We start from the raw sequence: 27,442 nt of genomic DNA, 5'->3' as shown, positions 1-27,442 counted from the left end.
TTTCCTTATCGACGATGATTTCCAGGAGGAATCTAAGGAGAGAGCAGACCCGCTCTCTATGAGCATTCTCGGCAGACTCGATCCGATCGGTTTCCCCTCGACACCGCCAGAATGGATCAAAGGGATAATCCACCGGATTAGGGTCTGAAGATGCAGCAAACACCGAAAGAGCGTTCATACCTATCGGATCGTACGTGTCGTAAATACAAAAAATGACACTGAAAATTAACTTTCCTCCATAACACGGCTATCTAGATTAGGTTATACCAAAAAGCTCATCATTTACATTTTTTAAATGAGATAATCTACTGTCAATGTACGTGTCTTGCTAGAAATCACATTTCCTTTTAGGATTCATTTGAAAAACAAATTTTCTGTCTTTGATATGGAGAAAAGACATTGTTTTCTGAAGGTTCAAAGTGTATCCTCGCCGTAAATAATGAAGAAGTATACTGAAAGTACGTAGAAAAAGGACTTCCGTGAGGACACAACAGAATGACAATTCTTTCGGTTTTTTGCCGAGCTTTCGACGATTACATCATCATCAGGCTCTAAATCGATGAGTGTTAAACATTCGTCTTGAGGAAAACTGCATTTATAATAAATTATTTAAATTTGGTGAAGCTCAGCATCTTGGCTAACATAGATATAAGAAGTACATGCCTCTTTTCTTACTTTTTTCAGGTAAATTTGGATATCACAGCTGTCGATGAATTAAACTTTTTATAAAATCACCGAAGAATTGTCGTTCTGTTGTAACCTCACCGAAGATCCTTTTTCCACGTAGTTCGTCGATCCATCATCTCATCTTTATTGAAAATTTTAAACAGTCAGTTTTGAAAGAGTAATTGTCAGAGACTAACCTGGTTGAAGGGTGAAGAGGGCAAGGGATGACGACGTCCGTGCGGTCCTTCGGCACGAAATCGATAAGACGCGGGAGGTGGCTGGAATTCTGCGCTCCGTAAGGATCTGGGCAGACTGGGCGATCGTTTCTCGGAGGTGGAGGCGGAGGAGGTGGCCTCTTTTTCCCCGAGGAAAATTTCTTGTCGATCTCCACTCTCGGAGACGGCTTAGGAGGGAGTTCCGGGGCGTCGACGACCGGAGGTGTCTCTTTGTCGGCGTCTTGGAAGTTCTCCGGAGGTTTGAGGGTGGATTCTTCTTTCTGGTCGATCACTTTGACCATGTTCGTGAACATGTTGTTGCCGCAAATGGTCGTCGAGGAGAATTCCCGCTCCAACTGGAGAAACGGTTCGAGCACTTTGTCCAGGTCGAACGGGGTGTTTTGGACCGTCGGGGACGGAGGGGAAGGTATGTCCATGGATGTTATAGACCTGGCATCGGAAAAACTGGAGTTGGACGTGGTCGGAGTGCAGCAGTGCCTGCTCACGACTGTAGAAATGCTCGACCCCGTATCGTCCGATTCGGATTCCGTCGGAAGCGGGAGTTCTTGGGATATCAAGTCCGTGTAGACTTCGGCCTGTGGCACGTTGAACCTGGACCTCGGAATTATAGGCGGACTGGTCTTTTTATCGTCGAACCCTTGAGGCGGATCTGGCATGTCTTTCTTCCTCGGGAACTTCCTCGGCGGTATCGGAGGCGCTTGGACTTCCTCCTCCTTCGGACGCGGTTCGGGTTTCTCCTTTCCCGGTAACATGATCAGTTTTATCACGACGTTAGACTCTTTTAAAACTCGGACGCAATCCATCCTCGTCATGTCGGTGACCAATTCGCCGTCGATGGCCAAGATCTCGTCTCCCGGCGTGATCGGACCCCAGGAAGCGGTGGTCCTCGACGCCGGGCTATCGTCGGCACACGACTGGATAAACAACCTGCTCACTTTTTCAGAAGATTGCAGTCCTCCTTCGAATTTGAGGCCGAAACCGAGCCGCTCGCCCGGCAGTCTGTAGACGAGGACCTCCTCGGCGTTGTTTGCAATTCCGACGGCGGAATCTATCGAAACTACCGTCACAAAAGGCTTCTCCGGTACCTCGTTGGTGTCCACGGCGACGACAGTTACGAATTCCCCGGTCACGTTGCTATTGTAATTAGTCTCTTTCTGTTCTTCGTGGGGCCAGTCCTGATAAGTCCCCGAATCGTGGCTCTGCTGCCGGTTGTGCTTGATTTCCAACACCTCTTCCATATTTACAGTCGGGCCGTTAACGTACCACACCGATTCGATAATTCACTGGCTCCAGTTACTTAAAAATCCTCAGATCAGAATATCCTTCTCGCACGTAGAATTTTACCATTGTAATTTGAAGCGTCCCTCGCACTACACTCTTGATGTCAGCTACCTGCAAAATGAAAAACTCAGATCAGTACAATGAAACTACCCATCAACAGAGCAAAAATAATTTAAGTTACATTGAGGACCGCGAGATCGTGGGTTCGATTCACACCACATTTTTACTCATCCCCCTCCCCCGAAAAAAAGCAAAAAGCACTAATGTAAAAATTGTTTTACAAACAAGGAGGATAGGTAGTACAAAATGATCGGAAACCAAACTACAATTTACTATTCATTTGTTCAATTCGTTCACTCTGAATAATTAGCCTCTTAATGCTTGTAACTTTGAATTACAAAACGAAAGATTGAAAGGGAGAGAGATCATTCCGTTACATTAAAGAGAACATTCGAAGATGACATAGGGGAAAAAAAGGAACATCATCCGTCCTAGATCAAACGATTACATATATCATATCCTGGTAGGATCTTTTATTTTTATATTTTTTTACTACTGTTAACAAACGGAACTTTGACATGCATCGTATGTCAGGACACCACGCCCCGACGAATCAAAGAAATGTAACAAACCTCAAATGTCAAGTGGTAATGGAAGCAATTACTCGACAATATCGCTTTATTTTTAATTGAAAGAATGTCTGTTTTAATTCTCAAAGCTTACGAAGCTTAAGAGGAAAAAAAGAAAACCTTAGGGGAAGAATTTTCCTGCCTTCTTCTCCTAGAGGGGCATAGAAGAGCTTTTGACTTAAAAAAACAAAAACATTGCCTTTTGTTCTTTATTAGCTAGGAAAAGAAAGAAGCCGTCCAGCAAAGGAGATCGTAAAGTTGTCGTGGAGCTTCAGCACCTCATTGAACTTATGAGCTAAACCACGGACAAGACGGGAAGGCTAAATACGATCCCTGTGGAAGGTAACGGCAACCCCAGTATTCTTGCCGTGAAAACTAACTGGATCAGTTCAACCATGGTCGGTACACATCGGAAGTTGGGACTCCCAGGTCGGAGAAGTGGTCAAAATACTGTGGGGATGAACAGAGGATAAGTTCAACTAGTCGCACATGTTATGACGCAGCTAGCTCAAAGCCGAAAGGAAGGTTAGCAGCTGGTAGTGAACGACCGATCCTATGTTCTAAAGATGTACTGATTAGGAAACAATATTGAAATTAGCAAGGTCAAAGCAGTCCTATTTCAGGAAGTAATGCCAGCTCACTTGAGAGAATAGCATTAAAGGCAAAATTGAAGTAATTTGGCAAACATAATGATGATGCCCTGGAGAAGAAACTAGGGAAAGTGGAAGGCAAAAGTAAGAAGGACCAAGCATGAAGGATGATATCCTGTAGGTGATGGACTCAACCATGGGTTAACTGGAGGTGACTGCCGACAGGACGGTCTATCGCTGGTACATGAATTCACGAAGAGTCCGAATCGGCTGAACTAATAAACAACAAATCGGAAAGAACGAAGGCTCAGGCCTTTCGAGGAATGTGCACCATATTTTCCCTTTTTATTCCTAGTTAATAGTCCGCAGTGTACTAACGTCCGATCATTTTTTTACTATCAAACGGGTCCCGTTATACAAACCGTCTCTTAAGCATAAATTCCTCAATTGCATAACTATACATTCTGCAGTTCTGCAGGAGGCAAACCCGAAGGTCTCATTGATTGTAAATATTCAATGGGATACTATAGACTTACTTTTGTATCGTCTTTGTCATCAACAAGTGACGCATGATCTATGGAAGCACACATAAAAAATTTCCCCTGGTTGTCATTTCTTAACAAGATGATTGATTTTTCCACTTCATCATTGCTGCTCTATCACTCATTTCTTACTCAGATAAATCTAATGGAAAAAATTCTTCAATTAAATTATTACATAACATCTCCTGGGGTATTCTACGTTTTTTACGATATGTTTTTATTTCCGTTATCTTATAATCAATGTGAGGAATTCTATGGAATCTCCATCCTGAAACATATTCTTGGATAATTTGATTGCTTCATAAATTCGTCTCCTGCCTCCTTTTTTTACGATGGGCGAAAGTCACCTCCCAGTATAAATATTTCCCAATGACCTATCGATAGTGGCTAATAGAGTTTGGGGAAACATCGACGTTTCATCCCAGGTGAAAATGTATGTTTCTTGGAGAGCCTGTTTCATTTGACCAGTTCACTATTCAAGTGACCAGTTCAGTGTGACGCGGTCTTCAACTAAATTTGACAGTAACCCGAATGTTTTATGTCCTGTCCGTCCATGTTGGGAGAAGAACTGCCGCTATTCCTGTCCAAGCAATGGCTGCAGAAATGAAACAGGCATCAGGCACATATTCTCAGAGCTACACTTTTGTCCAGTTACGGCAAATTTAATGGTATCGAAAACTTTTGACTGATCTGCATTCATTTTTGCATAACATTTTTTTACGAGGGTTTGTAACAGCAGAGGTTATATCAACCCTCGGGGTGTCGGTGTTTGTTGTAAAAAGGCCAATTTGTAAGTATGTCGGGTTCGAATGCAGGGCCGCTGGATTCGAACCCGGGACCTTTAACTTACAGTAATGAGCGCCGTGTCAACGCCTAAACAGTTGCGGTCACCGACGCCCCCATAACATTTGTTCCTAAGTTAATTTATGATCGTAACTCTGTAGACCTTCGTCGACAGCAATTTCTTTCAAGATTTTCGAGTCATCAATCTTTTCAGGATGGCCATATTTTTTCATTATCATTCCTTCCTTTTCAATCAGATCTCTAATTATGGACAGTGCAGTAGCTTCATTACAGTGCTCGCTCAATTGGTCTTTAAAGTGTTCCCAAAACATATGTGCATCTACTTCTTCACTCATTATTACATAAACATAGAAATGCCTCAATCTATTTGGTATCATTACTGAAGCAGCATCGCTCAACATTTCGAACATAAAATTTTCCCTTTTTTTCGCACAATACCGCTGCTCTCGCTGTTGCCTGATAATATGATTAAAAAAACTTCCGTAACTTCGAGAATTGTAATCCGTTTTTAGAGATTTTTTTATTCGATTGGTCGTAAATAGCTGTTGAACACTATGTAAAAAAAGATGAAGTCCTCGCGGAAAATCTTTCAGAATTTTAATCCGAACAAAACGAATAAATTCACTAGTTTTCGAGGTCCGCTTGAGCAATAAATATCTTTCAATTAATTAAGGTTTTTAGTTGAGATAAAAAAGTCAGTGTCACGAGCGGGATTCGAACTCACGACCTTCGTTGAAAAATGGCAAAAAGGAAGGGAAAATTCAAAAGGTGGGGTTGAGATGGGAAGTTGTCCGAGTGGATCGAAGTCACGATTGTTCAAGTGGTAGAGTAGCGGCGTATCTAGCTGAAGGTCGTGGGTTCGAATCCAGCTCGTGACAATTACTTTTTCATCTCAACTAAAAACCTTAATTAATTGAAAAACACATAAAGAAGCTAACTTCCGAATTAAAATAAATGTTAAAACTGTTTACAATTTCACATTAAGCTTATTTTGCAGAAAAGAAGTTCCTCGTTCGAACGATGTACAGTATGAAATGGTTAAAGTTTAAACTAAGAAAATAGTGAGAGAAATTAAAAATTGTATTAAAAAGTTGCGCCTTCACTCTTCCTACTTTTTCTCTTTCTACATCATTAAAATCGTGTGGGTCCATCTCTGTCTCTTTCGCCAAAACGTGTTTAATATTATAGAGAGAGATCTCTCATAACTCAGTCTAATGGAGATTGATGACAAAATTCGAAAATATTTCTTAAAGCAGGAAAAAAACACGCTGAGAAACTTAAATTTACACACTTTATTACTTAAACAAGTCTGTCTTTGATTCACCCCTTCAGTCATTTCTTTCAGTTCTATTTTAGTTCTTTTTTTCTTTTTAATTCATAGTCATTAGCGAGGACTTTTCAAGCTGAGCATTCTGATCCTTATGATTATCATCGGATGACTTCTCATGAACATCTGTCAGAAATCTTGGAACGTCATGATGACCGTCTGATCTTCGGTCGAAAGTTCCATAATTAAATATCCAAGACCCCGTTTTGAGAATAATTATATGGATAATATTAACCAGTTGCCCAGTTTTAGGCGAAATAGTTACGAATCGACCCAGCAATTACTTGATTTTTAAAACTTTATTAACATCTATGAATGGCCGGTTTCGTGAAAGAGGATTTAATGTTTTAATTAATGTAAAACAGACGAGTCGACTTCGTGACCAATTACGCTTCCACAAGCTCTGAATATTTAATAAGGTCATTTCGCTCGTCCATGACAGGTGGAACAATGCTCGAGACATTAGATGTCGGGTATAAGTCCGGTGACGGTCGAAACGGTTTAGGTTAAGGTCGTCAGTTAATCATTCGATAAAACCTCGAATATAACCGGGAAAAAACTTTATACTACTTGCATTTTGTCTTTCTGATCACACCGACCTAAAACAACACATTATCCATTATTATATGGGTATACCGGTGAGTGTATCCCAGGGATGACCGTTAGGAGTATTTACTTGACAGACAAAGGAACCACCAGGAGACTATCGTTCAAATGGTCTACTGTCTGCAAGCAAGAAAGCCCCAGTCCTGACAAAATCACAGATCTCTGCAAGTTTGCCCCCCTTCCAGAGTTTCTACATACTGCCCCTAGATTGTTTAAACTACATTTATAACATAGGTGCTATTCCTCCATCTTTCAAAAAAGAGATATTTTTAGTGCATAAGCTTGCGGTTTTGTTAAAACATTTTTTATCTAGGAATCTATTATTTTGGTATATATACGATTTTTCATATGGATTGTTGAAAATAATTGTAATACATTTTAGATTTTTTATAAATTTTATTTTACAATAAAGGAAGTTTTTTTTGGTCTTAATAGTATTTTAAGAGTTTGCGCCAAAATTTAAACTATTGGTTTTTTTATTTATGTATTTTTTGAATTAGATTTTTTAAAATGTCAGAATATAATACTATTATAAAAATTATTATTCGGAAATTGTGAGATGCGGTGTGGTGTGACGTAGGTTTTAGACAAACGTTTCGATCTTTATTGAGATCATCTTCAGGGCTCAAAGTGTTTGTTTAGGTTGAGAGTGCCCCCCCCCAATACGACAGACATGAATGGCACATCTACACGAAAAACAAACACTTTGAGTCCTGAAGATGATCTCAATAAAGATCGAAACGTTCGCACGATAAAGAAAATGTTTTTCTAAAACCTACGTCACACCACACTGCATCTCACGATCTCCGAATAATCATTCACTGACGGTCACTAAACACCACACATACTATTATAAAATATAATTTTAAGAGTTTTACATTATTGCTTTTATTTTGCGGTTTAAATGCAAATGTAATATTCTTAACTCCATATGTTCTATTTTTTCTGATATATTACTTATATAAATAAATGAAGATAATTTTTTTTTATTACCATCTTGTTTTTTATTTTTGGAACTATGACCAATGTTATTAAAAAATCTCATTTTTGTAATTATCCAAAACTTCTATTTTTGTATGTCTGGACTTTGATAAGAAATGGAAAACTCATGGATATGCAACTTATTCGTCTCTAAACCTAATCCTAACCCTACCTAACCTAAGCCAAACCTGTCTTGAACTCAAAATCTACCAAAACTAACCTAACGTAACCCGACTCTAACGCTAATCCTACCTAAAAACCTTCCACAACCGGCCTCTTACTCTAATCCTGAACTACGCTAACGTGACCGGACTCTTAATCTAACACTTCCTAAACTAACCTAACGTAACCATCCCTAACCGTAAACTAACTGTAACCCTGCATAAACTAACCTAAAATAAGCCGTCTCGAATTCAAAATCTATCTAAACTAACCTAACATAACCAGTCCCTAACCGTAAACTAATTGTAACCCTGCATAAACTAACCTAAAATAAGCCGTCTCGAATTCAAAATCTATCTAAACTAACCTAACATAACCAGTCCCTAACCGTAAACTAACTGTAAACCTGCATAAACTAACCTAAAATAAGCCGTCTCGAATTCAAAATCTACCTAAACTAACCTAACGTAACCAGTCCCTAACCGTAAACTAACTGTAACCCTACATAAACTAACCTAGCATAACCCGTCTCGAATTCAAAATCTACCTAAACTAACCTAACGTAAACGGCCTCTTACCCTAACCCTACCAAAGCTAATCTAACTTAACTAGTCTCTAACCCTAAACTAACGTAAACGGTCTCTAACTCTAAATCTGTCTAAACTCAACGTAACCAGTCTCTAAGTACTAAGTACCTAAACTGACCTAACCTAACTCCGCCTAATATAACACCGCGTTTACACTGCCCCAAGCTAAAGGAAAACAGATTTAACAGCAATACGATTATACGTGCAATGGGAAAATATGTGCAGTCAACAACAGCCGTTCTGAAACCCGTCTGTAAAAAAAAAAAAATGTCAAAAAGTTTAGGCCAACAGGTTTTTCCATCGGTTTGACAGATCGGTGAGATATTGAACGTCCCCTGACCTAACGAAACCCTAACTGTAATTCTACCTAACCACTGTTAACTAGGCAAAAAGATCAAGGTTTGAAGGCTGTGAATCCATAACAGATAAAATTACATTCAACTTCCGTTATTTTCAATACTTTTCAAGTATCCATGAACCTAGAACAGAAAAGGTCAAATCTCAAGAACGATTTAAATGGATATTACTCGAAAATTAATTATGTTAACAGTAAACTTTCACCAGTTGTCACTATATGAAGATGTAAGAATTTCGCTGAATCGCTGCCGTGAAAAGAAAAAGCTCGCGTCACCAAACGGGTTTGTATTATTTAGAGAGAAAGTTACTGCTTATATCCTAAGTCAAATTTTTCAGGTTCAAGAGCGTACTGAGTTAAAAAGTTGGATTTACCGACGACACAATGTATCTGTTGAGGATTCCGACTTTGTGTGAATTTCTATTAGACGTTGTTACGTACGACAAAGTTAACATGAGAAATCAAATAGTAAAAGTTCACAATAATTGACTGTGGATGAGTTTATAAGGCGTTTTTTAAAAGAATCGCCCGTTTAATCGTGGTTTAATGAATACCTTTCATTCAGAAGGTGTTTTGTTATGTTTACACTCTGATGAGGCTTTTTATTGTTCAAAGGTGTAAGCAAAAGTGTTTTACAGATTACACAAGAAACGCCACGAATAAATCCGTGTTAATCCTACTGGAAATCGATTGTACTTTGATGGTGTATGGTGTGTTGCGAACACATAAGAGACTTGAGGACCGAGAACAAGGCAGATAGGCGTCGGTCGCACGATTTTAAGCCCAATCCCGTCAAACAATCAAGACATAAACTCTGTACTAACGTTCTACCATGACACCAGATGGCCATGACAGTGAAACATTTTTCAATGTGTCGCATTATTTCCGAGGAGAGTACAAATCGCTTCTAATCCCCGTACATCATCTCTTGAACGATATGTCCGACATGAGCTGGGATTAGTGGGTGGAAACTCCATTTTCTCTTGACCCTAATCCTATATAACATGCGGTCGGGAGGTGTGAGGAGATCGTGCAATCCAATCGACTCTTACCAAAAGGTATTCAACGATGCCGTTGAGACTGGAGAAACATTAAACCTAACGGGACGTTTAAACATCTTCACAATTCAAACAAAGCAATTTATCACAAAGTATCAAAAATCAACTTATCCAAAAACGCTGAGAGACTCGTCTGTCCTATTCTGTAGCAACAAACTAATCAATTATCACACAGATTCGAACTAAACCTGTTTAAAAAGCACAGCTTAAGGTTCAGCTAAGCTTAGATCCCAAGATCCTAGAGGCGCTGGCTTTTGCTCTCCGAGGAGGACGTTTTCCTCTGTTTCTTTCTCTTCCCGACAATATCTGGACAGGCTTGTTTCTGTCAGTGTCCAATCGGAAGCCATTCCTTGAATTGAATCCTCCTCTATGTCCCACTGGGTTATTGGAATCCCCAAAATATATAGCCGTGGTTACACATCCGACAGAAACCGTTCATCACGATGTTTCCGTGTGCAAATTTTCGAAGGGTCCATCGACTCGTATCGTGAATAATATTGTGGCCAAAGTAAAACAAGCGCGTCGATTAAAGTACCGTAACCTAAGCTCGCTCTTGGTCGGCGTGAACACAAAGTTCAAGGACATTTCGGCAATGGCAAAACTTTCGCGGTAGAACTTTTCTTCAAAGACTCCGTAACTTTTTTGAAGAAACCTTTGATCACATACGGTTAACAGATAGAAATTGTACTTTAAAGAAATTATATTTTAAAGAATTTATAATAGTTTTATGTTAAAACATGTTATAGTGGTACGAATGCACTTAATAGACCTTTCTTTTACATCTTTGCTGACGTATTCAATCATGTTATTGGTAGGCTTTCGAATAATTTTTGTCAGTTTTTGCGATTTAATAATTTTTGATCTGAGGAGTTTTGGTTCGGAAGGAATGGATGAGCTGGATATTGGATAGATCGGCGGAACACCACAGTTCCACTTCGTATGTCCTAAATGATCGCAGTAATGTCTTTTATAGAATTAGTTGAGTTTTGTCGGCCAAGAACGGATTTTGGCCCTAAATGTATTCATAGTTGTACAACTCTGAATCTTAGAAGAGGTATCATCCTCACCCAAATAAAAATAGGCTAGTCGAGGGATGTCATATGGACATTTAGTAAAAAATTAAATATCCGGCAAACAGAGGAAGGTTGATCGATTGAGCCACAAATTGAAGAATGCCATTTCTTGGTTCTGTATAGAGAGCGAGTAGGCAGTCAGATATGAGACATGTGCTTGAATAAGGCTGCGGGTATGGGAGTCCACTGTCCTGTTTTTTGGAGGAAACAGGGGTGTTTTCTTATGTACAGAATTTGAGATATATATCTTATTTTACAGTGAACATTGTACATTGAAAGTGAACGTGCAGAATGAGAAGGTTTATGGGGAATTACATTAGTTATAGCTTTTTTCAGTAAAATTAACACATTTTAAAATAAAATGAACCATTTTCAACTGTAAATTAACGATTTTTTCCATGAGATTAAATTCCTCATTCCCGTAAAATTAAAATTTTAACTTCGAATTAACCCTTTTTAACTTTGAATTAATTTTTTAACTGAAATTTACTATTTTCCCGTAAAATTAATGCTTTTTAATTTCATATTAACTGACAATTAACCCTTTTTAAGTTAAAACTAAATATTTTTAAAGGTAAATTAACCCTTTTTATTATCAAATTAAACCTTTTTTAACTTTAAGCTAACCTTTTTTAACTTTAAGCTAACCATTTTTAACAGTAAATTAACCATTTTTTAACTTCAACCTTTTAACCTCCAAATTGACCCTTTTTAATTTCAAATTAACGGTTTGAAACTTCAAATTAACCCTTTTAAGTGACATTAGACCTGTTGTAACTTCAAATCAAGCTTTTTAAACTTCAAATTAACCATTTTTAACTTCGAATTAATCTTTTAAACTGAAATTTACTTTTTCCGTTAAATTAATCCTTTTTATAACCTTTTTTAAGTTAAAACTAAATATTTTTAACGTTAAATTAACCCTTTTTATTATCAAATTACCCCTTTTTTAACTTTAAGCTAAACATTTTAACAGTGAATCAACGATTTTTTAACTTCAATCTTTTTAACCTACAAATTGACCCTTTTTAATTTCAAATTAACGGTATGAAACTTCAAATTAACCTCTTTTACATTATACATTTTATAACATCAAATTAAGCTTTTTAAACTTCAAACTAACCATTTTTAACTTCGAATTAATCTTTTTAACTGTAAATTAACCCTTTCTTCGTCAAATTAATTGTTTTCAACTTCACATTAACTAAATATTATCCATTTTTAAGTTAAAATTAAATATTTTTGACGGGAAATTAACGTTTTTTATTGTCAAATTAACTTTTTTAACTTTAAATTAACCATTTTGTAACTTCAAATCAATATTTTTACCTTCAAATTAACCCTTTTTAATACCAAATTAACGGTTTTTAACTTCAAATTAACCATTTTTACTTCAAATTATTTCTTTTATAACTGAAATTAAGCTTTTTAAACTTCAAATTAACGGTTTTTAACTTCAAATTAACCATTTTTACTTCAAATTATTTCTTTTATAACTAAAATTAAGATTTTTAAACTTCAAATTAACCATTTTTAACAGAAAATAAACCATTTTTACCATAAAATTCTACGTTTTACTTCAAATTCAACATTTTTATCTACCAACCTTTTTTTTAAAAAAAAAAACCACTTGGGATGAATTATACAAATGTTTGTGATGTTTTAAATATAAAATAATTGGATTCTTAAAAACCATATGAAAATGAATTGTAATTAATATTAATAATTTTATAAAAGACAATACAAAAATAATGGATTCTTCTTTTATTTTGAGAAATGTGAGAAATTTGGGTTTTAAACGGCAAATTAATTTTTTTAAATTTCATTTTATTTTTAATTTTTAATTTCAATTGTATTACTTATCATGTAATTTCACTTTACGTGTTTACATTCCAAACCATCCCCAAGGTTTCTTGATGAATGAAAAAGGGCCAATTTTCAGTTCAAATGGTTTAATGTGAAGTTAAAAACTGTTAATTTGATACTCAAAACGTTTAATTTAAGAGGTAAAAGCGTTCATTTGAAATGCGTGAGAGTTTTACTGTGACCTACGTCCGTCAAATGTGATTTACTTTATTACCTGACTTTAATAAGTAATGTTTAAAAGAAAGTACGGGTTTTTCCGTTTCCTTGAGAGAATAGAGGCTTTTAAAACACTTTCATCCACGTACTTTGCACTGGCCCATATTCGCCCATGAGAATAAATATCGCAACCCAAACAAAAAGTGAGACAAAGATATTAATTATACTATTACTCTACGTTTCACTTCGGTCTCACTCCCAGACCCGTCTATTGTTCGAAACAGAGTAACATTTTTCCCTGCTTGTGGTTTTCTCTTTTGACTCAAATCTACAATCTGCGATCGCATTTCCATGTGGTCTTATATTCAGGTTAAAAAAATCATTTTTGTTTTTGAACGCGTGCCTTTCTACATCCTCAGTGGTAGATCATGGGTAATGGCTTTTGATCGGAAGGTAAAGTTCACCATAAAAATTGTATATACCAAATTGGTGAAAGCAAATTGAAGTCCGAGGGTGCCTAAATTTCCTTTGTCCACACCCACTTCCGCATTGGACTTTTTAGTTTTTTTAAAACGTAATTTCAGGCTTTAGTTCGAGGGTGGGGGTAATAATTTGACTTTCACCCTATGATTTTTAGATAGGTCGTGCCTCGATGCAACGCGGATGGATTCACGAAGGATGACGGAAACTTTCTCCGTTTATGCTATTCATAACACTTAGCAATAATCATGGGCCTGGTAGCAACATTCACCAAGGCCCGTATCTTTCATCCGTCAAAAGTCTACATTATATTTTCAAACGAGTTTCATTAATACATTAAAAAGGTAACAAGCTCCAATTTTCCCCATTTGGGTAATAACCGATTTCGACCAGTCTGTATGTTATTATTAAATGAACTAATTACATTACGGTAAAGTTGATGGTGGGTGCTGGTATGCGGGTGCTCACAAGTTGAACCGACACCCGGTCACCATCTTCAGTGAGGAACGGTTGATTTTCTTAATCAAAATGGGAAAAATCAGGTAAGTTTGTGGCGAAGGCTGGACGGACTTTACCGAAAGAATATACAACCGACAATCACTCACAGGCTAGGTTTACTGTTCCGATCTCGCTCAGTGTCCCATTGACGAAGCCAGGCCCGCAATCTAAATATTTTGCGCTTCGTATGTGAACTGTGCTCCCTGACAAATTCTAATACATGTCCTCAACCCAACCCTAATCTAATCTGTCTCTAACTCTAACCATAACCTAACCTAACATAAACCGTTTCTAACTATACCCTAACTAACTTCCCTAACACAAACAAAACTTAACCCTAACCATAATATAGCCTAACCTCACTCTTTTGTAACTCTAACCCAAACTTAACCCGACCTTATTTCTAATCCGAACTCTATCATAATCTGTCTCCAACCCTAACCTAACCTTAATTGTAATCCAAACTCTGTCCTAATCTGTCCGTCTCTAGCTCTAACCATAACTCTAACCTTAGCTAACCTAACCCCCCTACCTCCTTCTCTAACCTAACCTCTCCGTCTAACTTTAACCCTAACCATGCCAACAAGCATATTTATTATAGCCAAAAAAAATTGTGTATACAATTTGAAAACATGACATGTTTGAACATGAACTGCATGTAACCTGATCTTTCAATAACCATCATTCGATTAGTCATACCCTAACCTAACCTAACCTGATCTTAATTCTAATCCAAACTCTGTCCTAATCTGTCCATCTCTAGCTCTAACCATAACTAACCTTAGCTAACCTAACCTCCCTTACTCCTTCTCTAACCTAACCTCTCCGTCTAACTTTAACCCTAACCCTGCCACCAAGCATCTTTACCTGTAATGCCAAATAAAAATTGTGTATACAACTTAAAAACATGACCATGCACTAACCTCATCTTTCAATAACCATCATTCAAAAATAGCAACTGGTGTTAAGTACTCTAGAATCTCCAAAAAACGATCGGACATGACGGAAAAGAGGAGGGTATAACAGAATTCACTATAACAGAGATCGAAGCAGTAGAAATATTAAAAAATAAAAACGTCAGGTAGCGACGGAATAACAAAGTTACATTCGATGTTACTATTAAAGGATGGTTAAAACTATCCAATGACATAGTATATAAAAACTGACAGTCATGGTGTTCCTGAGCAGAAATTGTAATCATCGGAAAATATACCTGTTATCCTAAACCCAACACTCATTAAACGGTTCTTGGTGGTACTTGACTCTTGATGAAATACAACCACCAGAACAGACAGGCTTCAGGAAAGTCCTCCACAATAGACCACTAATAACTTATATAAAAAGGCACAGAGTGTAGTCTGGAATCGTGTGATTCTAGTGATGGTTAGGGATTTGGTGAATTTGTAAAAGGGAAGGAGGCAAGGCAGGAAAACTATATTGGTGTATAATATATGTCTCCAGCCAGTCGTTTTGGCGCAACATAGCTTAAATGTGGTCGATTGCCTATTTATAAAAGAAAATGACCTGTTATGGCGACCTTATTATTCAGAAAGAAAGACGAAAGGTCAGAGATATTTGAAAATGATTTGAAAGCGACCAAATTTCGATTTCTTTCTATCCAACGCGTGTTATTTGTAATTGGCTGGAAGAAAACGCCCTCTTTTATATCATTCGGTTCCTTCTCGAATGCCAGTCTGTTCGGGGTCGAGTGGTAAAGTTTCTCCTCGTTGAGACGGTACAATTAGAAAACCACGAGTCGAACCATTTCTCGGCGGAAAATTGGTGGTTCCTGCCGAACCATCCATCGGAGCCCTATGCAATTTGACGCGTTCGGTAACACTTTAAAAGTCGCCGCGTAACCGTCCTTCTAATTACCATTACGATTAACATCGTGTAATTATCAACGCTGTTCAAATTATGCCAATTAAGTATATCAGACGGCGAAACAATCGTCGCGTTAAAAATTCTCGAGTATTCACCGTATCGGATAATTGTGAAATAACGGTGGATAAGACAATAAAAAAACAAATGTGTTTCAGATGGAAAATAAACAAGAAGCGCGCTTCTGACCAATTTTTTCACAGGCTTCGTGGTGAATGTTTTCACCTCGAAATTGTAATTCCTGTTTTCACTTTTTTTCCTAGTTAATATTCATAGCCTTGATGAACGTCAGTCGCTTTTGTTTATTTACCTCCGAGTAAAATAAATGTCGAAAGTCAATGTATTTCGTTATGTGGGTTAAATAGTTGAAAGCGTCCTTAATGAATGATCTAATAACGTCAGTACTTGGCGTATAATCATTCGGAATAAACATTACCGTTGTTTCTTTTCCGAAAATCGTGATCCGTGTCCATCGTCCAGACGATTTCTTTATTTTTTAGCCAATTTTAAACACATGGTTAAATCCTCGTAGGCAAACCGTTCCTCCAAAGGAGGATGCGCTCGTCCAACTTTCAATCAACGGGCCACAATCTTAGGTACTTCCAATTTTTGCTTGTTGATAAGTATAAATTTAAAATAAAATAAAACAATCTGGCACCAGGGCATGAAGAACCCAGTGACCCTCCTCTAGTAGTGACTGTGACTAATTGCACAACAGGTCGCAAGTCCATATATACAAGTAAGTCAGGATATGTAGAAGGATTTACTATTTTGGATTTTCGATTGGGAAATCTGAATGCAGAATTTAAAAAGAGTTTATTTGTAATTAAAAGGTTAATCTGAAGTTTAAAAGACTTTATCTGAAATAAAAAATGTTAATTTGAAATTAAAAAGTGTTATTTTGAAGTTGAAAAGGGTTAACTTGAATTTAAAAAGGATTAATATTAAATTAAAAAAGGTTTATTTGAAATTAAAAAAGGTGAATTTGACGTTAAACAAGGGTTAATTTGGAAAATGAAAAAAGGTTAATTTGAATTAAAAACGGTTTATTTGTAATTAAAAAGATTAATTTGAAACTAAAACCAGTTAATTTGAAATTGAAAAAGCTTAATTTGAAATTTTAAAAAAGTTTATTTGAAGTTAAAATGCGTTCATGTTAAGTTAAAAAGAATTAATTTGAATTTAGAAAGGTTTAATATGACATTAAACACGGTATATTTGAAATTAAAAAAGGGTAATTTGAAATTTTTGCAAAATAATTTGAAATTTAAAAAGTTAATTTGTAATTAAAAATGTTAATTTGAAATTAAAAATGGTGTATTTGTAATTTAAAAGCTTAATTTGAAGTTAGAACGAGTTAATTTTTAGTTAAAAAGGGTTAACTTGAATTTAAAAAGGGCTAATATGAAATTAAAAAAGTTTATTTGAAATTAAAAAAGGTTAATATGACGTTAAAAAGGGTTAATTTGAAAAGTGAAAAAGGTTAATTTGAATTAAAAACGGTTTATTTGTAATCAAAAATGTTAATTTGAAATTAAAAGAGGGTAATTTGAAATTTAAAAAAGTTAATTTGTAATTAAAAATGTTAATTTGAAATTAAAAAAGCTTTATTTGTAATTTAAAAGCTTTATTTGAAGTTAAAACGAATTAATTTGAGGTTATAAAGAATCAATTTCAATTTACAAAGGTTTAGTATGGTGGGAAAGGATTAGTTCAAAGGATTAATTTACAGATAAGAAGGGTTTATCTGAAATTTGAAAAAAAATTAATTTGACCGAAAAAGGGTTCATGTGAAATTAAAAATTGTTAATTTGACGGGTCAATTTGAAATTACAAAGGGTTTATTTGAAATTATAAAAGGCTAATTTGAAGCTAAAAAGGGTTAAGTGGAAGTTTAAAACTGGTTTATTTGAAAGTAAAAAAAGGGTAATTGGAAGTGAAAAGGAGTTCATTGGAGGCTATAAAAGCTTTAATTTGAAGTTTAAAATATTAGTTGGAAGTTAAAAAAGGTCAACTTTACATTTAAAAAGGTTAATTTGAAGCTAAAAAGGGTTAAAAGAAAGCAAGTTGAATAATTTCGCTTCTTGCCCTTTTGTTATCGTGTTTAATAATACACTAATAATAATTGTTATATGTTTTAAGTGGTTATTAAGATCCAAAACCACCAAATTGGCTTTGGCACTCAACACTCCGCAACCCAGCAGGTGCTTCGCGCAGTAGACCACATATCTCATCCCTTGAAACAAAATCTATCATACAATTCCTCAATAAAACTCCTATCCTTAAAACTGACTGGGTAGGTCATCAATGTTCTATCTGGAACTCAAGTCTAAACTATAACCGACATACATAAACTAAAAGACAGGAATTAAACGCTGCGGATTACTTTACAAATTAGTATCAAGAACATCACATGTAACAACTAAAACCCAACTAACACTTTACAAGAAATTGTTGAAACCGATTTAAACTTTGGCGCACAGCTAAATCTTCCAACACCCAAACAATTACTATCCAATTACTATCCAACCAACTACTATCTTTACTATCCAAAGTCCTCAGGACCGTTGTCGACGGTTCGTACTACATTTCCAACAATCCTTCACAATTATCTTCAAATACCCTTCATTAAAAACTGGAACTGAACCGGAGGTGGCCCTGGCACGTCATTCAAGAGCTACAATGGTTGCGGTATCCTCTCAGGATATATGTAACAATGTCAAACGATCGTTGTTTTTTTATCTCATTGCATACTGTATCTAATTTTTACAGATGGTAATAAAAAAAATGTTTCAGGCAGATGATCTAAAATTAAGCTTAAGGTGCAAAGCGACAGAGCTTTTCTTCTGAGAGGAAACTAAGCGTAGCAGCACCGTTATCTAAAATGGTGCAGACAATTTTCTCTTTTTTATATTAAATATATTTCTACATATGTCTCCCTGACCTGCAAAAAAATTTCTTCAGGTGACATTAACGATAATTTTCCATCAATTTCAGCTTATGATTGGAGCAATGTAGTTCTTAGAAGAATAAAATTTCGTATATTTTGTTTTTTGTACTGAGAAAACTTCTTATGTGGCAACACTTTCATTATAAATAGACTAATGGTTAAAAATAGAATGTAAAGTGCAATCAATAATATGACACCATGTCCAAGTGGAATCTTCTCCGCTTTCTTACCAGCTGTTTTTGTGCCAGGCTCACCATCTTCCGGCTCATATAACCTTTCTAGTCGACCTCCATTTGATCATAATATCTTCTGTTTCTCAGATATTTCGCCCGGCGAAGAAGAACGACGAAAAATAAGTCCGTTTACAAATATCAATCAAACTTGGGGAATTCTTTAATCCCTTCAAATTCCTGAAGTCAAGGCGCGCTGTTCTTCAATTTGATCGTGTAACCTTCAAGGAAATCAGGCTCAGTCCAAGGTTCGAATAGGATATCGATATTTCTCCTCTGCTCCTGACCGCAAGTCCAAATGGTTCTTAAAAACCTGTGCACCTCATCCCAAGCCCTTTCCATTTCCCCCTGTCACCTGATAAGTTTAACGCTTGTATTGTATTAACCTCACAATCGTCCGGTCCACAAAACCCGATCTTCCTAGATGACTTCCGTTTGATCCTAAAAGCTCCTTTTTCTCTCATATCTCGACATTTTGATAGCTGTTATTGTGGGTATACCGATCCATCTGTGATGGAATACCTGCAAAGCTGTATCTATAATTTTCCATTTCATTACCTCTTGTTCTTTCAATCTGACACCGAAGAATTTTAATTGTCATTTTCTTAGTTCATTTCCATCGTACCATCTTTATAGGTACTTTTGCAAATAGACGTTTCTGAATAGCCTAACCTAGCTTGAATTTTGGCTTATTCAAGGTGAAGACCCCAAGTAAAAAGTTAATTCGCGGTATAGAAAGGATTAAGACACTACGGAAGGACTGAGACTCTGTCCGGTGAGAAGAAAGTGATGAAAGGATCTTTCACAAGAAGGGGATTTTACAATTTTCACCGACCGCAATAGCTGAAATCAGCGGTTAAGGAATTAACAACCACAATCTCAAGCCAAACATCGGGGAGAGTGAAACTGTCTTGCGTCGACAACCTTCATTCCTTTTCGTTTACGTCCCTGTCATTCTTTCCGCCATCTTAATTAATTAAACAGAAGCAGTAAAGTTTATAGAAGTATAAGTTTGTAGCTACTCTTCTAAATGGTGTTTTTATTATATTACTGTGCCCTAATCATAAAGATATAAACAAGACACCCTAGGAAGGACCTTCCATGGTATAAACACCAAAATCAGATAGTACACCTCCAATTTTCGGTTAAACTATAGCATCCTAACAAACTCTGGGGGCCATGGTTAACAAGTACTCTACTCACCAGAGGGAGGTCTACAAGAACAACTATGCCTCCTCCTCCATCTCAGAATGTCCACAAATAACGAAAGGAGAAGTGGGCAAACAACAGAGGAGCCATATTAAACTCGCGGTTACAGAATTCCCGTCAAAACAAGCTAACACATATCAACGGTTAGACATGATAAAACTCAGTGGAGTATTAGAGCTATACCGGTCTGGCATCTGAGGAAACACCTACACAACATAGGTCAATGACATAATCCAGAGTACCAAAACGACCCAGGGTAAAACTCAGGGGAGTGATAGGTTTATTACCTGGCATACACAACGTGGATATCTTCGATGATGACCCATTTTTGGCCTTTTGTAGGATGGAATGAGGAGGAAGAAACTACCAGTTATAAATCCATAAGTTAGGTTGCCAAGAAGACCCGAGGAAAAGAATTATAATCAATGAACTACTACTGCTTAAGAGAAAGATCGATTGACTGAACTAAGGAGAAGTACAAAAGGAAATAAGCCACAAGGCTGCGGTTTTTGACAAATACCAAACACCCGCTTATTCTTGTGAGCGGTTACTTTAAAAGCAGGTAAACAGGTCGCATCCAAAATAACCAGTGAATACATTCAAAATCTCCAAAATCTAAATAAACATAATTGATACTTAGCTGACAGGACAGAAAGGAGTTTTGGGTAATGAACAAAGAGCCCAATTAGCATAGGAGTATCTGAAATACTATACTTGTCCATTTCATAATGAGTCCACCTAAAAACAAAAACAGACGAACTCCGGAGGTGCCAGACACTGTAAACTCATCATTAAAGAATCTTCTTTAAGACTTTATAGGTCTCTGACATCTGCAAAAACACCTAAACAACGTGGATAACTTCAAAGATGACCAGAATGGGACATAACCTAAGGTACCATGAAAATGCGGAAATGTCTTTTAGTCATATATGTACTTCTTAAAAGAAGGTTCGAGTCAATTGAATTGAACTAAGGAATCGGAAAAGAACAATAAGCTAGAAGGCTCCAGTATTTTGGGAATATAAAACACCCGGTTCCTAGCATCATCACCACCATCGTTACCATCATCAAAGCTTTTTAAAGTTAAACGAGGTATATCCGTCATAAAATTCAAACTGCTCAGCGTTTCTGGAATGATCGAAAGGTATCGAAAGTGGATATGGTACATCACATCCTATTCATTTGCTAACTATAAGCTCAGAATCCTTCCATCTCAGAATGGGTCCACACAAAACCAAAGTAAAAATGGACGAACCCTAAAGGTGAAAGACATAAACTCATGGTTCAAGTTGCATAAGGAAACTGGTAAACTTATTACTATAGTTAGACAAGGTAAAAATAATGGTAAGGATAGACCAACGTAGATATAACCGAAACGTACCAAGAAGATCCAGGAAAAGGAATAAGAGTTAATGATCTACTATGTACTTCTTAAAAGACGGATCGAGTCCACTGAACTGAACTACGGAACTATGAAAATTATAAGCTAGGAGGCTCCAGTGCTTGACGAATACCAAACCTTTGCTTCATAGTATCTTCATCACCATCATCTTCGCAAAGGCCTTGTTTGACTTTTAATATAAAATTATAATTTGGTCGTTTACCATTTTGGCCTGTTCGGTGGTCAGGCTAACCGCCATCTTCAGAGTTTTGCCAGGTCCTTATGACCATCCTTATTCTCGTGGTCTTGTAAATTGTCCGAACCCGTTTGATACAATAAAAACGAACCATTGATGATGGCGAAATCCTGAACTTGTAACGAACAAATTACAAAGTTGTGTTCACCGCCCCGAAGGACATGGAGAAATCTCACAATATAAAATTATAATTGCATTAGCCAAGTACGGGCCAGTGTAAAATTGGATATAAAAATAGTTCCACGGGCAATACCGGGGGAAATAAAGGATCGGCGGTACTTTCATAACTCTCGCCGAAGACCCCTTGAACCCGAAATCATTTTCGCGAATGGACAAGTCTCGGTAAGTGAAATCTCCGGTCCGGCTTTTCTATTTTTAGTCATTTAGTCATTTTTCTTTTAAATTAGAAATGTCAATTTACACAAATCACTGGATATGGTCGGAGGTTCGATGAACGTCCGTGATTTGCTCTTTCTGTAATTTATTGTTTGGATGTGCAGTGTTGGTTTTATTGTTGGATTTATGTTTCCTGGCACTTCAGGTACTTTACCCTTCTCATAGTAGACAGACACAAAATCAAAAGCACTGACTTTCAGAATGAAATTACCGATTATCAATACTGTCTTTTTATAAGTTAAAGGGCTGTGTCTCCCAAGGGGGTCGAAAAATATTAGACCTGTGTCCCGAGCGTTCTTCCCAATAAGCTCTATGAGACTAAAATTATTTATTTATTTTTTTTCCTTATGATCTTGCATATTAGCCATAGTACGAATTCTTGTGTGTTCAAATTGGGGGTTATCGGGAAAAAGGGCCAGACGGTGGGAATCGAACCCACGACCGCGGCGTGAGAGTCTCTCATGCTAACCACTCGGCTACCGCGGTCCCCGACTAAAATTATTATTTTTTAAATATATTTTTCTTCCTATTCAGTGCAATTATTCCAAAGTTATTGTATATCAGTCGGTTTGTATTTTTATGTAAAATAAGAAAATAATACGCAATAAATTATTAAATGATGTTAGATATGTAAAAAGCGCCGATTTATATTTTTGGGCTTCGCGGGGCATTTTCCAAAATTCAACGTTACAAGCCTTCAGCCTATATCAATAAGATTTAGGTTTTATGATTATAAGTGAGAAAAGTAAGGATGAAATTCCTAAATTTCCTATGAATTCCTAAAAAATCCTCAAATTTTAATATATATCACGGTTCTGATTTTTTACGAAGGGGACGTTTGTGCCTTTATGTTTAGTTTATAAGACCATAAAGCTCTGTATTTCCTGTGGATCGGTAGACGAAAAATCTAAGAAAATTTTTTTTTTTTTATTTCCTCCCAAAAAATTACATTAAGGGGTTTTTTGAAGTCCAGAAAACAAATATCAGTTTTGTTTCTCACTAAAAAAAATTAACCTATTGTACTAAGTCGTACGCCCAGACCCGGCGAACGATAAAATAAATTAATCATTAAGTAAGGTATTGGTTGAGATAAAAAAAAACGAGCGGGATTCGAACCCACGACCTTCGGGGCTTTTTCATCTCAACCAACACCTTACGTAAAGATTAATTAATTGAAAATAATTTACTTGGTCAATCGGACCACGAAACCTAATCGCTAAAATAAATAATAAAATAAAAAAATAATTAATTAAATAAAATAAACTCCCCTTCTGTATACGTTTAATTTGAACATTTGAATCACGTTTTTTTAACATTCCAGGTTAACTTTACCGTTGAAGGGTTGACGTTTTTGGAACTTCGTGTAAACCATAAGAGAGCTTGTTAAATGAAGAAGTTTTTGATGTTTGGCACCCTTACAAATATGTTTCTTGAAAAACTGTTAACTGTTTGCATTTCACTCTATTTAGGATGTACGATAACCCACTTTTTCGGGTTTATGCTGGACCACCCTGTATAAAATCGGAATTTTTCGACTTTTTTTTCAGTCAATTTTTCGTCAGCTCGTTTTCTTTTGATGCATGTTAGTTGTTTGGCACCCCTATAAACATATCTGTTGAAAAAAAGTTATTTGTGGAAATTTATCAAAAGTTTCTACTTTTTTAAAATTCTTCGTTTTGGGTCGAATTAATAACCATACATCGGCGTTTGATGAGATCAAAAATAGCTCCTTCTTATAGGAAATTTAAGGCGGAATTTAAAAATGTGTATAAAATTTGGAACAGATGCTCTAGATCTTGACAAATTCCAATTTATGGCTTAAGGTCGGGATTTAAAAAAAAATAGTAATAATAAAAATAAAACTTCATAACTTCCGATCGGATTGAGATAGAACAGTTCGATTGGTTGCATTTTACTCTATTTAGGATGTACTGTAACCTACTTTTTTCGGGTTTATGCTGGACCACCCTGAATAAAATTAGACCCTGAATTTTTAGACTTTTTTCGGTCAATTTTTCATCTGTTCGTTTTTTTAACGCATATAATGGCACATTAGCAACTAGAAATTCGAAGCTACGGTTTTGTTTAATCAATCCCAGACTTTCGAAAATATATCTGTTGATGATGAATTCAACATGACGAAAAATTGTAACAAATGCAACACTCGTCAAAGAAAATATACAAACAGGATGTACAAATAGTAAGAACAATGGCTAAGGGACAAAAATGACAAACAAAAATGACAATGTTACATAACGATAAACAGCGTCGCAGCTCGAGTTAATAAACGATGAAAATTACTGAAATTACACATTGATAAAAAAAACCAAGTCAGATAATAAATAAAAATATATACTGTTTTAGGTAATGGTTGGGGTGTATAAAAAAACATCGGCTGTACTCAAAGAGTTTCAAAGAACAGATTAAATCATACGAAAGATAATGACGGAAGTCCTAATCATACCAATTACAAAATTATCACGAATTATCAAGGATCTGTATCAATTATGGAAACACATGTCACTGAACGAAACACGGACTTAAACATTTAAGGAAAAGTCTTGAACTTCACGGAAATGCATCGGCCCACTGACCGATCAGACAAATTGAACGATTGTGGACAAAGATTGAAGCCGGTAGTGAAGGGAAGAATGTCCACCAGCTTGCACAAATTACTTTTACTTTACAGCACATTACCCTCTACTGCATCACTCTCTCACTTTAGAAGAAAGTGGCGTGTCACGAACATGAGGAGGACGATGAACCAATTTTGAACGTTTCGAGTTAATAATAGAATCAAAGGTAAGTGAGTATCTAGAGGGTAAGGATTCTGCCGGTTTTCTACGCGGAAATAGTTCTTTTCCAATCAGAAATCGGCAAAATGTTATGCAGGGTTTTTTTTCGGTTCCGCCCGAAAATTCGACTTTGCATATGTCAATGAGTTCTCCGGTTGTAATTGGAGGGAAAGGGAAAGATTGAGTTTTAGATCTAGGTGACCTGGATCTGGGAGAAAGGCAGCCCCTATGGCTGCACCACCCACTATCGTCGATCCTCCAGTTCTTCCGATCATCCACAAAGACTTTACGCGAGAGAAGAGACAGAGGTCGATGGTTCAAAGTCCATAAAAGACGATATTTATAAAAGGTATTCATTGCTTTGAAGTTTTGTATCGAACCGGAGACAAAAAGGAAACTACCGGTGGATTTAAAAAAAAATTTATATACAAATACAGGCTATGTCCAAATGATACAAAGAACAATATATTATCTTATTAACAATATATTAGAAGTATACAGAGCTTTTTTCCGACAAATTAACCCTTGTTAAAAAGGGGTAACCTCAACTTAACACTTTTTTAAATTCGAATTTATTAAATTAACTCCTTTTTAATTTAACAGTAACTATTTTTTATTTCAAATGAACCCTTCTTCTATTTTCAAATTGACCTTTTTTACCTCAACTTAACATTTTTTAAAATTCAAATTTATTAAATTAACTCCTTTTTAATTTCACAGTAACTATTTTTTATTTCAAATGAACCCTTCTTCTATTTTCAAATTAACCTTTTTTACTTTAAGTTAACCCTTTTTTACCTCAACTTAACCCTTTTTAAAATTCAAATTTATTAAATTAACTCCTTGTTAATTTCACAGTAACTATTTTTTATTTCAAATGAACCCTTCTTCTATTATCAAATTAACCTTTTTTACTTTAAGTTAACCCTTTTTTACCTCAACTTAACACTTTTTAAAATTCAAATTTATTAAATTAACTCCTTGTTAATTTCACAGTAACTATTTTTTATTTCAAATGAACCCTTCTTATATTTTCAAATTAACCTATTTTACTTTAAGTTAACCCTTTTTTAAATTTCTAAATAACTCTTTTAGGTTATTTTCAAATTAATATTTTTAACTTTTTTTACCTACAAATTAACCCTTTTTTAACCACGAATTAACTCGTTTTTAATTTCACAGTAACGGTTTTTTTATTTCAAATTAACCTTTTTTTACTTTAAAGTAACCCTTTTTTTTTAATTTCCAAATAACTCTTTTTAACATTGAGTGTCAATTGTTTTTATTTTCAAATTAATTTTTTTCTCTAATTAACGTTTTTTAACTTCAAATTAACCTTTTTTATCCTCAAATTAACCCTTTTTAACTTCAAATTAACCCTTTTGATATTTCCAAATAACTCCTTTTAACTTTAAATGTCAAATTAACCTTTTGCTATTTTTTTCAAATTAATCTTTTTTCTATTTTCAAATTAATTTTTTTGAACTCCGAATTAATCCTTTTTAACTGCAAATTAACTATTCTTTTAAATTCACTACAAATATTTTTAACTTCCAATTAACCCTTCTTGTATTTTCAAATTAACCTTTTTTAATTTCCAATGAACTTTTCTTAACTTTCAATGTCATTTTTTTTTAACGTCAAATTACGTTAAATGTTCAACTGTTGAAAACCTGTCAAGTTCAAATTAACTTTTTTTAACATTAAATTACCGTTTTTAACTTCAAATTTATCCCTCTTCAATTTTCAAATAATTCTTTATCCCTTTACATCTCAACTTAACCTTTTGTATTTTTTCAAATTAATCTGTTTTCTATTTTCAAATGAATTCTTTTTAACTTCGAATAAATCCTTTTTAACTACAAATTAACTATTCTTTAATTTCACTGAAAATCTTTTTAACTTCGAATTAACCCTTTTTGCATTTTCAAATTAACCTTTTTTTCGTCAAATTAACCCGTTTTTAATTTCCAATTAACTTTTCTTAATTTTCAATTTCAAATTAATTTTTTTAACGTTAAATTACTCTTTTTTCTACTTTTACATTAATCCCTTTTTATCTTCAAATAAACTGTTTTGTTCAAACCAACCCGTTTTCCTTTGAAATAAACCTTTTTTTAATTTCTAATTAAAATCATTCTTTGCATACGTTAACAAAATTTAGATTTGATATCATCATAAATGTGGAAAATATGAATGAAATGATCAAAATCCTTCTGGGGCGTTTGTGCAACGCATCAAAGTTTAACCAAATTCAAAGCACAACGTTTCAAAATAATAGCAGGAACATCGTCAGAAACATTATCCAACAATACTTAACAACTAAAAGAGCCTCATCAATATAACAGTCAGAAAGGATCACATAGGAAAATTTTTAAGGGGTGATTTTTTTTTCCAAAAATTTGGGTAAAACCTTCAGCTACATCACGATTATTGTTAATAGAACC

At 35.4% G+C, this 27,442-nt stretch overlaps 1 protein-coding gene across 2 annotated transcripts in view; it reads right to left on the bottom strand.

Annotated features, from left to right (window-relative positions):
• LOC106663317 overlaps positions 1 to 27,442 on the bottom strand; it is a 157,897-nt gene that overhangs the window by 70,268 nt on the left and 60,187 nt on the right. For both annotated transcript variants that reach the window (XM_014388055.2, XM_014388056.2), the window contains exon 3: positions 864 to 2,294. In XM_014388055.2, the coding sequence (XP_014243541.1) occupies positions 864 to 2,140 (1,277 nt within the window). In that variant the 5' untranslated portion in view covers positions 2,141 to 2,294. The remainder of the gene's footprint in view (positions 1 to 863; positions 2,295 to 27,442) is intronic.

Source organism: Cimex lectularius, unplaced genomic scaffold (genome assembly GCF_000648675.2).
Source record: "Cimex lectularius strain Harlan isolate CLEC.00 unplaced genomic scaffold, Clec_2.1 scaffold195, whole genome shotgun sequence".
Taxonomy (NCBI): Eukaryota; Metazoa; Arthropoda; class Insecta; order Hemiptera; family Cimicidae; genus Cimex; species Cimex lectularius.
Note: the sequence above shows the minus strand (reverse complement) of the source record. Positions and strands in the feature narration are given on the sequence as shown.